The sequence below is a fragment of the Montipora capricornis genome, chromosome 14 (genome assembly GCF_036669925.1).
Source record: "Montipora capricornis isolate CH-2021 chromosome 14, ASM3666992v2, whole genome shotgun sequence".
NCBI lineage: Eukaryota > Metazoa > Cnidaria > Anthozoa > Scleractinia > Acroporidae > Montipora > Montipora capricornis.
Genome location: NC_090896.1, coordinates 3220549 through 3233048, shown reverse-complemented (window position 1 = coordinate 3233048; position 12500 = coordinate 3220549). Strand labels below are relative to the sequence as shown.

At 39.1% G+C, this 12500-nt stretch overlaps 1 protein-coding gene and 1 non-coding gene across 2 annotated transcripts in view; one reads left to right on the top strand and one right to left on the bottom strand.

Moving 5' to 3' along the window:
* LOC138032234 (protein argonaute-2-like) overlaps positions 1-12500 on the top strand; it is a 41539-nt gene that overhangs the window by 24408 nt on the left and 4631 nt on the right. Inside the window, exons 7-11 of the mRNA XM_068879864.1 lie at positions 354-485; positions 2012-2186; positions 3077-3251; positions 5534-5887; positions 11489-12277. Coding sequence (XP_068735965.1) covers positions 354-485; positions 2012-2186; positions 3077-3251; positions 5534-5887; positions 11489-12277 — 1625 coding nt within the window. The remainder of the gene's footprint in view (positions 1-353; positions 486-2011; positions 2187-3076; positions 3252-5533; positions 5888-11488; positions 12278-12500) is intronic.
* Positions 577-649, bottom strand: Trnaa-agc (transfer RNA alanine (anticodon AGC)). The gene has a single exon. It is a non-coding gene; the product is annotated as a tRNA-Ala (tRNA).

Here is a 12500-nt window from a genome sequence, read left to right as displayed (position 1 = left end):
GTGGAGCAGAAAGCCAGCGTTTAGGGTGTCAATAGAACTAAATGAGGGGATGCTTTCCTCCATGACTTTAGTGAAAGCTTTCTGTTTTTACTTTTTATTTGCCTCAAAATTGACTATCTGTATGAAAGACCATGCCTGCAAGGGGTCATGGGTAAATCAAAAATTCAATTTTAACAGACCAAACTTTAATATTTTCCGAACAATAATATTAGAAAGATATGAAAGTCTGGGTGTGAAATAAGCCAAAATAAGTGATTTTCACCCCAATAAACACAATTTCACAATTTTTAGGTATGTTACAGGAATGGGTACGGTGATCATGCTACTCATCAATCCTGTTCTTTTCATTTCAGTTTCTGCAAAAGGATTTTATAAAAGCCAGCCAGTAATCGACTTCTTGTGTGAAACCTTGGAAATCAATCCTGGATATCTTGAAGACAGAAGATTTCAAATTGACAAAGAGAAATTCAAGAAGGCTATAAGTGGTAACTGGTATTTTCCACTGTACTTGTTTTTGAAAGAGTGAAGTGATCAGTTTAAGCAATTGTCGCTTTATGGACACCTGAAAAATTCAGGTGGCTCCAACGAGATTAGAACCCATGACATCTGCAATGCTGGTGCAGTGCTCTACCAACTAAGCTATGAAGCCACACAGTTTTGTGAACAGGTCAATTTACTGGGCTCATGAATGTGTTCCCGTGAGAGGACTTGATGATTGAAATTAGTGTAGGTAATCACATGATTTCGAGTCCAATTTGGATTGAATATTAATTAAGGGGGCTCCAAGCAGTTTCACCACTTCAAGAGACATTCTTATTACAAGGTTATATCTACAACACTATCACGTAACAGCAATGTTATGGTACCATAACAAATTATGAAACACCAATTATTGCTTAACAAATTGCGCCCACTATTGTAACGTAATAGGTTACCATGGCAACATGAAAGCTTTCCAAAAACACCCTATACAGTATTTCGTCTTTACTTGGTGTTATCTCAAAAATGAACTCGGTGACCCCATTTTTATTGCAGAATAGTAATTAGCAAGCTGAGATAGAACTATCAGCAAAGTTGTAAAAAATTCTTGGGAGACAATACAGAGCTCTCTTAATTACTGGGTTGCCAGTATGGCAATCCCAGTCAGAAAATGGGTAATATTTCGTCGTTTATTTATTTATTTGTTTTTTTTTTATGTTTTTTCGGTGTCGGTAAAAGTCTTGCCTGTCACTCCCCTGCTAAGTGGTGCATAGAGTCTTCTGTGCGTTTTTTTTTAGGTTTGAGGGGGTTGGGGTAATGCATAGATTTCCATGGTGCACACAGGAGAATATTTAATTAACCTGCAATGACATCAAAAGTCATTGTAACGCGAATGGCGTTTTAGTGCATCTTTAAACAAAATATACCCTTATGGAGCTCCAGAATGGAAGGTCAATTGGATAAACAAGACAGGCGGTGAAAAATACATATCTGGAATCTTAGCAACGAGTAATGGACTTTGACAACAATCTTTCGCCCGTTGAGTCGAAATCAAAGTGAGCTGTATTTCTAATATTTTGCCAAGTCAAGTGTGGTGTTATTTACAACACTGAAACCAAATGGAAAATTCTCTGGTAACTTATGGGTTCAACAAAGACAGAGAAGGAATCAAACACCTTTAGTGGATCCGTGATCTCTGTTGTCTGGCTATTTGTATTATTTTATTTGTACTCAACTCCGCACAGTCTTCCTGTAACACTTGGGCCTCTGCTGGTACAACTTCTGGGTGACCCCTTAAATGGTCTTAATGACCCCCGACTTGAAAAAATTGAGTGGAACACTGCAGTTCAATACCACCCAACTCAGTTCCTTCTGTTGTTGAGTAACACATACCACAGGTAACCCAGTGTATGCTGATGGAGCGTCTAGTTTTTCGAAAAAGTTAACGTAGGCCTGAATTGGCTCTCAAGAATTTTTTTAAACTTTGCCGATAGTTGGAGATAGCACATACTTTTTTTTTCTTGCTTACCAGGTATTCGTATAGAAACAACGCATGTCCAAACAATGAAGAGAAAGTACACTGTTTGGGAAGTGTCAGGTCAATCTGCTGATAGATTACAGTTTGACATAGAAGATGAAACAACAGGCTGCAGAAGCAAAACAACTGTGGCCCAGTACTTCTATGACAGATACAGAATACAGTTAAAGTATGTTTAGATAGATGCAGCAATTTAGCTCTAGTTACTAGTTTACATATAGTCAACGGTGATTTCCCAAGTGCATAAATTACTCATTTTATTTCTGAAGAGAAACGAAGATGCTTGATTGATCATTAAACTGCAACTGCAAATTTGCTTAAAGTTTTTCGTGGTTGCAAACAAATAATTATATTGTGTGTAGTGTATATTCACACAAACCCTGGATGAGTTTGTGTTTGCCAAACTGGAATTTCTATGTTTGAACTTTAAGAATAACAATAATTATCTTTAATCAGTCGACATAAGGTTTACAGCAATAAACGAAAAAAAGATTTGAGAACAAGCAATGAAAACAATACAGTGAATGAAACGAAAAGGGCTTAACTGCAGAATACCCTGTCACTCCATAACACCTCTAGCTAAAGAATACTAATATTACAATTTTAGCTGGTTCATACCATGTACATGGTCTTTATTAACCTGTCCCAGGCTCCCAGATAGTTGGGAAAGCGAAAAAAACTGCTTGCGAAAAACAAGTGGGGGGGGGGGGGGGGGGTTGGGTCGAGGGTTTGTATAAAGCAATATTCTTGTAAAGCACTCAGCATTAACTTAAGGTAGTTGAATTGTTTTTTCTATGATGCATCCTCGTCAGTCAGGAGGATGATATAATTATAATGATTGTAGTGCTTCCTTAATACCCTTACTAAAAGCCTTGTATCAGACTTTTTTAAAACACTCAGTTCATGTGAATTGCTCCTGCATTTTTTATGGCATCTTTTGAGGAAGGGTTCAGTGATGTTTCAGGGCTGCCCTCCAAGATCAAAACATTTCTCAGCTTCTGCAGCAGTAGTTATTTTGAGGTCAGGTAGAATTTACACGTACACGTTTGTTTTTTTCAGTTATCCTCATCTACCTTGTCTCAAAGTTGGTCAGAAAAAGGACCGTTACCTTCCCATGGAAGTCTGTACCATTATTCCATGTCAAAAGAGACATCTATCTGAACAGCAAACTGCAAATATGATCAGAAGTACTGCACGTCCTGCCCCAGAACGACAGAGAGACATCCAGTATTGGGTAGCAAATCCTTTTTTCTGAGTTTTCTCACATACAATAGCATCATTTAACGTTAAAGCCTGGTTTTCTCTTGGGGTGCAAGCTCAAACGCACGCATAAGAGTGCTGCTTTCACCGTGAAAACGGGGTTGACGCAAGCATAAGCACAAGCGCAAGGATAAAAAATTTTCCATTTCCTTATGCTTCTGTTCACTTTTGTGCCCTGATTTGTTGTTTCCATTGTTCTTCTTATTTTCACCATTTTTATTATGTTGTTCTTATCATTTGTGTTTGGTTATTCTTGCGATTGCCTGCATTTCTGGACATAAGTGCTACGTCTGGCCAATTAAAGCCGTGATTAATTTTGATGCTTATGTTGACGTTAGTTTTCACTTATTATCGCTGCTGAATAAAATAGGCACGCAATGTGTGCAGCTAAACATTTTTTGGCTTTCATCATCAAAATTTATATTTTGGATGACATGACTTGGTGGTTACAGAAGTTAACCACAGCAGTGGGGAATTTGTTACCTCTCTCCTCCCCCTCCCACCACGCGGCAAAAAAATAAATTGGAAAGCATTCAATGAAAAAAGCCAAGAACTTGGACTGTTGTTAAGGAAACAAATTTGTAAACCACCTCTCCAATTCTCAGGTATGTACAGAACATCGTTTCTGAATGTATGACAGTATTTCTTAATGTATGACAGTAATCGACAAGAACATCTGAAGTTCATTTTGCGATGAAAGGGCTTGGTTTTCGCCCATGAGATAAAATACATGTGCATAATGGGCATTCGAAAAAGTGATTTTTCAGTAAAACTGGCCTACGGATTTAGTTAAAATTTAAATATGCCAGAGGTTATTTCTAACATTATATGGCAGCACTGTAGGAAGATTTTACCGTCCCATTGTGTAAAAGAAAAGATCATATATGTTGAAGATTTTACCGTCCCATTGTGTAAAAGAAAAGATCATATATGTTGATGTAAAAAGAAAGCCTTATATTGATGCCACGGTAGCTGTATTTTGGAAAAATGTCATATGACAAATCCATGATAGATTTCTAATACCCTGGCCAAATTTTGTCTTGACATGAGTACCCTAACTACATGTATATCTAAAACCAGAATGTGTTTATTTGTGTTAAAAAAGAGCAACTGTTTCGATCCTCCTTAATCAAGTAAATATTCTGAGCAAGAGCCGATACAATGTTGATTTCATGTAGTGATGAACTATATTTCGGCTGGCCAAACCAGTCTTCTTCAGGTACAATGCAAGTTTACATTGGATTGCTTCTAGTATGAACATATATTTTTTGAAATTTCAAAAGGTAGGAAAATTGATCCCGACGGTCTAAATATTCGCAAAGCAACAATTAGATTTCAGTTTATTATTTAAAGCCTCTTCTGTTATGTTTCCGTTAATCTTCCAGTATTTGAATTCAAATTAGTTGTAACTTTTTTCAGTATTCCGTCAACATCCATTTACCGTAGGTATATGTACATAGAAGCATTCCAATGTTAAGTCTCATTGTACCTGTAAAAGGCTGGTTTGGCCAGCTGAAATACAGTACATTGCTTAATCAAATCTGTGTTGTATCGGCTCTTGCTCAAAATATGTACTTTTCAACTTGTAATTACGCAAATCAGATCAAACCGATTGATGGGGTGCAGGGATGGCGCAGTGGCGAGAGCACTTGCCTCCCACCAATGTGTCCCGGGTTTGATCTCCAGACTCGGCGTCATGTGGGTAAAGTTTGTTGGTTCTCTACTCTGCACCAAGAGGTACTCCGGGTACTCCAGTTTTTTCCCTTCCCTCAAAAACCAACATTTGATTTGATTTGCGTTGATCTGATGATTTCAATTTACAGTGTCCCCAATAAGTACTCCTGCGCTAGAAGACTAGACACTTAGTTAAAGTTCCTTTCCTTTCCTTTATCCAACGAACACCGGCAGGATTATTGTCCATGGTTGCTTGCTTGAAAACTCTTAAATCAGGTCATGGTAAGAGCACCGGTGGTGACAAGCAATGTGGTATGAAAGGACAGTCAAAATGAGTTCTCAGTGATGAGGGTGGTGCTGGTGGTGGTAGGGATAGTGATGGTTATAGAGGTGTTATTGATGAAGATGACGATGACTATGAAACACCAAGTTGTAAGGTTTTTTTTACCCATTTGCTTTGACAGCTTGCAGATTTATCGAACCCTGTAATTACAGTACTAAAGCAGGAATACAAGTGTTAAAGATCAGCTATTTGATATTATGTTCTTACTTTAATCCAAATTAATTATTTGTTTTCCTTAGGTGCAAGAAATGAAACAAACAAGTGAAAAATACTTGAGAGGAGAATTCCAGACTACTGTGAACCCTGAAATGGTTGCTGTTGGGGGACGAGTCCTCCCGCCTCCCAAACTTAAGCTTGGACCCCAAGATCAAGGGCTGATCCCACGTGAGGGCTCTTGGGACATGCGCAATCAGAAACTATTTGATGGCGCCCGTATTGACACATGGGCGTTGGCCTGTTTCGCACCAATGCAACGTTGTAATCAAGATACACTGAGGAGGTTTTGTGACCAAATGTCCAGTGTGTCAACTCGAGAGGGAATGAGGATGACGCCACAGCCAAACGTTGTACGATATGCAAGAGATTCAAGAGAAGTAAGTTGTGCTTCCATCATCATCATATATCATACATCTTTATTTACCCTCGGATTTTTAGAGTAGCTTGGTGTAGCTAATATCTCCGAGCATTTACCCTCCCAACCATGATACACCACAGAAGACAGACACCACAACACCGGGAACTACATGCCCTGCTCTTTGCGACAAGTGTGTGGGTTCTTTTACGTCCCACAGGATTATGAACATTGAAGGGTTGTGAGACGGGACCTCCGGCTTATCGTCCTTATCCGAGAAGACTAGAGAGTCTAACCATTTGCAGATGTAATTACAAAGGCAGCACTTTCTCCTCAGTTATTTAAAGACCCTGAGTGTTGGTCCGGCCGGAGTCAGTAGGACACTACTGACATTCCATGTCAGTAGGGAGCTTTACGAAACGAGGACGACGACGGCTACGAGGACTACATTTAAAAATACGAGTTCGCGTTATTCATATCACTACGAAACTATTTCATGTCGTTTCGAGTTGAAAATATGTAGTAACTGTCGAGGAATTAAACTGGTATGAGTGAGTTGGTAGCGTAGAGAGAGAACTGAAAATTCATCGTCATGTCCTAACGTCCTCCACAGAACCTTGAATTTGGTCATTTTACGTCGTCATTTAGGAGATGACGGCAAAGAAATGTACCAAAATGTAAAACGCACGTGCAAAGCGTGTAGAGCCATTGTTTTTGCTCACTAAACCTATTGTTTTGTAGCGTCGTCGTTGCCGTCGGTGTCTTCGTTTCGTAAGCTCCCTGGTAGTAGTGGTGCACGGCCTCTGCTTAGGCCTGTATCTGATTCCACAAGTTTGCTCATTTAAACTATAACGCAGGTTCATTTCGTTAAGCCGTCGTGTTTGATGTCACACTAGAGGTGGAATCATAAATCATGAAGAGCCGACCAAAATTTGTGGGACAGTTTCTCTTTCTTTCCAAAAAATATAACAGCTCCATTGATCCCCCTCCCCGCCCCTTGAACAATGTTTAGTCCTTTAGGTGAAAGACCATGAAAAACATTGTTTATGGAGGAGTGGTGGGGAAACTTGTTGAGACTGCACTTGTGGGTTGGAATCTGATGTTCCTTCAAATTAATCTGCCCAAAAAAACGTTTTGTTCAGAATTGTGGTGTGGTAACTGGATTGATGAAAGGTTTTATGATTAAAGGAAAACCTACCAAAGCAGAAATAAGTGAATTTACCAATTCGATGGTATCAGTCCAAAGGATCAGAACACTTCAGTTTTCCTCCCGCTATGCAACAAGTTTTGTTTTGTAGGCGAGAAATATCTTGGAAAACATCCATCTTGCGCAAAAGTATGTTGCTTCCCTGATGAATTCTTTTCAGACAAACAAGTCTCCAAAACATTTACTTGTTGGAGCTAGAATTCCAACAAGGAGTTGTACATGGTAGGGGTTAGGTGATTCAGTATTTTTGAAACCCCCATACATTATTTGTGTATCCCACATCAACATATAACAATTAGGTAAAAATCTTTGTTTTGATCAGTTAGTAGGGTCGCAACCTTTTGAGGTGGCTCGAACCAGTTTCACCACTTTAAGGGACGTTCTTATTAGAAGGGTTACAACTTCAACACTTTATCACTGAACAGCAATGTTATGGTTCCATATGAAACACCAATTATTGCTTAAGAAAATGCGCCCACTATTGTGACGTAATAGGTTACTATGGCTCTCCAAAACACCATATATTTCTTTACTTTCTTATATCTCAAAAATGAAGGAGGTGTCCCCCAATTTTTATTGTGGAATAGTAATTGGCAATCTGAGGTAGAACTATTAGCAAAGTTGTAAAAAATTCTTGGGAGCCAATTCAGAGCTACTTTAATTTTTCCAAAAATTTAAGGTAGCCCTAAATGGGCTCCCATGAATTTTTTTAAACTTTGCCGATGGTTCTATCTCAGATTGCTTATTACTATTCTACAAGAAAAAAGGGGTGTCACAAAGTTCATTTTTGAGATATAAGCAAGTAAAGACGAAATATAGGGTGTTTTTGGAGAGCTTTTATATTGCCATGGTAACCTATTACGCCACATTAGTGGGCGCATTTTGTTAAGCAATAATTGGTGTTTCATATATATGGGTTATTGACCAAGTTTGAGGTCAAGATGGCTGGATATTGCCCAAGTTCCTTTTTTGCGTGTTGATGGACCGAGACGAAGTCGAGCAAAAAAAGAACGAGGCCAATATCCAGCCATCTTGACCTAACAAGTTTGGTCAATAAAGGATTTATTGCAAACGAGCAAGCCGAGCGAAGACGCAAGGCTTGCGAGGCGGCCAGCTTAATGCCGCGCGAAGTATTGCAGCAGGCAGAAAAATTCTCGATCGTTGTGTGAGAAGTGTAATGTAAGGCTACGTAGTGTAATGTAAGATTCCCTGGAGATTTTAGTAGGGACCAATGAAAGCGCGTGTTTTGATGTGTGATGTCATTAGACAAACTTGTGCTCGGAGGTGAGTGAAAACACATTTTTCCCACTTCCCTGACCATTGTGTTGTGTACACTTCTGACACTTGCTTTGAGTGTTTTTTAATATTTATTTTCGAACCATCGTGTCCTATATTGAGTGAACGAGCTCAAAACTAAACCGGCGTACGTGTTGTTATCGGTCGCTTTTGTCGATTTCGGCCCGCTAGTAGAGCACTTTGTTTTTCGTTTTGTAACCGTTGAATCGTGAACAATTGAATTTAATTTTCAAAGAAAATATGTTGTCTGCAAAGTACAAAATTAAACGATCAATTTGACTTGTAATTCATGGCTGCATCTTGCAAAATAAAAATTCTACAAGTGAAACAACTTTCATGTGCGAAAGAGTTTGACTGGCCCGTTACATGCTCCACGCTGAAAAGTCTGAAAACTCTTTGACGATTTTTTACATGGCACTGAGTTTATTCAACATAATTATTGTATATTCCTGTTAAAATTACGGCCGTTCAGAAATTACAGCAGTGCATTCCATATTATTGCAAAACACGTTGACATCTACATTGTTGTTGGAGATACAAAGTGTGCAATTTCTATTATTGTATTATTGTTAACTAGATAAGCTTTGAGTTGCAGTACTTTCGAATAAAAAAATTACAACTACTGTTTGGTGTTTTGGAACTCTGATACAAATCTGTAAACTATGTATTATATTGACTGTTTCGTTGGCACTTAGCGATAGCTACTACTAGTTATATGGTTTAAAACACCAAAAAATGATCTTTGATCTTGCGGAACCAAACGAGAAATCCCGAGCGGGCTGTATCGCTCCATCTTGCCCGCTCGGGTAGCCAATCACAGAGCGCGATTTGGTTCATCTTGCCCGCTCACGGAGCTAGTCATATAATATGATACCATAACATTGCTGTTACGTGAGACAATGTTGTAGTTATAACCCTTCTAATAAGAATGTCTCTTAAAGTGGTGAAACTGGTTCCAGCCACCTTAAACGTACAACAGAAAAAACTTTGATGAGGTATTTTTTCGATGTTGACTCGGAGATATTCAGAAAAAACCAGAGTCCTTCGCAGAAGTAGAACCAACGACCTTCCGATGACTAGTTCCGATAACTAGTTCGGATGCTTTTACCACTGAAAAGACTGAAAGTTGACACGGAGATACTCGAAAAAAATCCGAGCGCTTCTTTGCAGAACTCGAACCCACGACCTTCCGATGACTATTTCGGATGCTATACCACTAAAGAGATTTTTTTGTTTTTCGACGTTGACACGGAGATACTCGAAAAAAATCCGAGCGCTTCTTTGCAGAACTCGAACCCACGACCTTCCGATGACTATTTCGGATGCTATACCACTAAAGAGATTTTTTTGTTTTTCGACGTTGACACGGGGATACTCGAAAAAATCCGAGCGCTTCTTTGCAGGAGTCGAACCCACGACCTTCCGATGACTATTTCGGATGCTCTACCACTGAAGAGATTTTTGTGTTTTTCGAAGTTGCCTCGGGGATACTCGGAAATATCCGAGTGCTTCTTTGCAGGAGTCGAACCAACGACCCTGCGATGACTAGTTCGGATGCTTTTACCACTGAAGAGGTTTTTTTTTATGTTTTTGAAGTTGACTCTGGGATACTCGGAAAAACCCGAGCGCTTCTTTGCAGGATGATGATGATGATGATGATGATGATGATGATGATGAGCTTTATTCATGTGTCGATGTATTTAGCTGACGCTAATTGGGGACACAACATAAAGATAAAATAAATAATGAATACTATGATAACTAATAAATAAGAAATAAGCTATAAATTATATATACATTTACAATATGCTAAAATAATCAAAATAATTCAAACAACACGGGCACACCTTAAGAGGTACAAATTACGCACGCGGGGCAATTGTTGTCATTTATCAGTTCGGTAAGATCCTTACATCTAATATGAAACTTAAACTTAGATAGGCTGCTCGTTTCAGTGATGTTTTTATCTAGATTGTTCCATAAAAAGGGTCCAAGATATCTAAGAGAGTTTACCATACAATACAGAATTAAATCTAGGAATATCCAAATTTTGGTTTCGAAAATTATATTTACAAGACTTAGTACTGAAAATATCACAAGTGAAATCAGGAACTAGCCTATATTTAACCATGTACATGAGTATAACTATGTCTTGTAATCTCCTATTAAGAAGGCTTGGTAGTTTAGCACGATCTAATAAGTTCATATACGTTTCTGAATGTGAATTATAAACTATCCTTAGTGCCCGCTCTTGAATTCTTTCAACCTTTCTTGTATCCGACGCCTTACAGAAATGCCATATGAGATGACAATAGGTGAGATATGGCATGATAGCAGTTTTATAAAGTAATAGTTTAGTCTCTGTAGTGATTAAGTTTCTTAACTTGGCGAGAACGCCCACTCTTTGACTGGCCTTTTTGCATAATTCGCTAATATGTTGGCTAAAAATTAGATTCTCATCGAAGTTCACACCCAGTAGCTTGATGTTATCTATTGTCTTAATCGCTTGATCACCGATCTTGATGTTAATCTGTTCAGTTTCATTACGTTGTTTAATCCCTATAGCGTTAAGTTTTTCTGGGTTGGACAATAAGTAGTTGTCTTTATACCATTTAAGGGCAGAGTTTCCTTCCTTTTCCATATCAGTACACATAATGGACATATCGCTACCAACTATATACATCTGATGGTCATCAGCATACATATTTAGATTTTCAATCTCATTTATTTGATACGATAGATCATTTTGGTACAAGTTCCACAGTGTTGGACCAAAGGAGGATCCTTGAGGGCATCCACGTTTCATCACATTACAGTCACTAGCAGCTTTGCCAGCTTTCACCCTGTTGAGCAGATCTTTAAAATATGAACGCATTAGGAGGAGGAGTCGAACCCACGACCTTCCGATGACTAGTTCGGATACTTTTACCACTGAATAGATTTTTTTTATTTTTTTGAAGTTGTCTCGGGGATACTGGGAAAAATTCGAGCGCTTCTTTGTGGTAGGCGAACTCACGACCTTCCGGTGACTAATTCGGATGCTCTACCACTGGGCTATTAGAGACTCTTGGGCTCTAGCCCATCAATCTTGGTTCAGCTAACTTTCTCCTTTTTTGTAAGGTTGAAGGATTGTTCTCGAAGTGGTCAGTGGAAATTCCAAGTCTTCAGCTGATTATGATTGTCCTTCCAGGAAGCGATAAATGGCTTTACAAAGAAGTAAAACGCGTTGGTGATAGCGTTGTTGGCATTCCAACACAGTGTGTTCAACTTAAACTTGTACAACAGGCGAAACCCCAAGTCTGCGCCAACATCTCGCTCAAGATCAATGCTAAACTTGGAGGCACAAACCATGTCATTGATTATTCAGTTAAACCTGTGTTCATTGAACCTACAATTGTGTTTGGTGCGGATGTGACCCACCCATCCCCGACAGAAAATGGCATCCCTTCCATCGCTGCCGTAGTGGCAAGCATGGATAGTCACGCTTCAAAATACCAAGCCCGAGTGCGCGCGCAAAGGCATGACAAAGGGAGAGGCGCGCAGGAAATAATCAACGGTCTGGCTGTAATTGTCAGAGAACTCCTCATTGAGTTTTATAAAGCTAATGGCAAGCTTAAGCCGTCTAAGATCATATTTTACCGGGATGGTGTCAGCGAAGGACAGTTCGACCAAGTTCTTGCTCACGAAGTGCGAGCCGTTCAAGAAGCTTGCATGAAGCTCGAGAAAGGTTATCGACCTCGTATCACGTTTGTGGTTGTACAGAAACGACATCATACTAGACTGTTTTGTGAAGACGAGAGAGATGCTTCAGGCAAAGGACGTAACGTACCGCCAGGAACAACTGTGGACAGTGGAATCACACATCCGTATGAATTTGACTTTTATCTGTGCAGTCACTATGGAATTCAGGTAAATATAACAAGTTCTCAGAAAAAAAGGTGCTTCTATTTTCATCGCACCATGCTCATGCATCATGTGAACGATACCATGCATGCACTGCGAGAAGTATAAATTGAAATATAAATCATGCATCATCTGTCGTTAAACAGTCATACAAAGTAAGGCTTTTTGAAAGAAGAAAAGGTTATTCCATCCCGTGTAGGATTTAATGTGTAACCCCGTGCTTAATGTA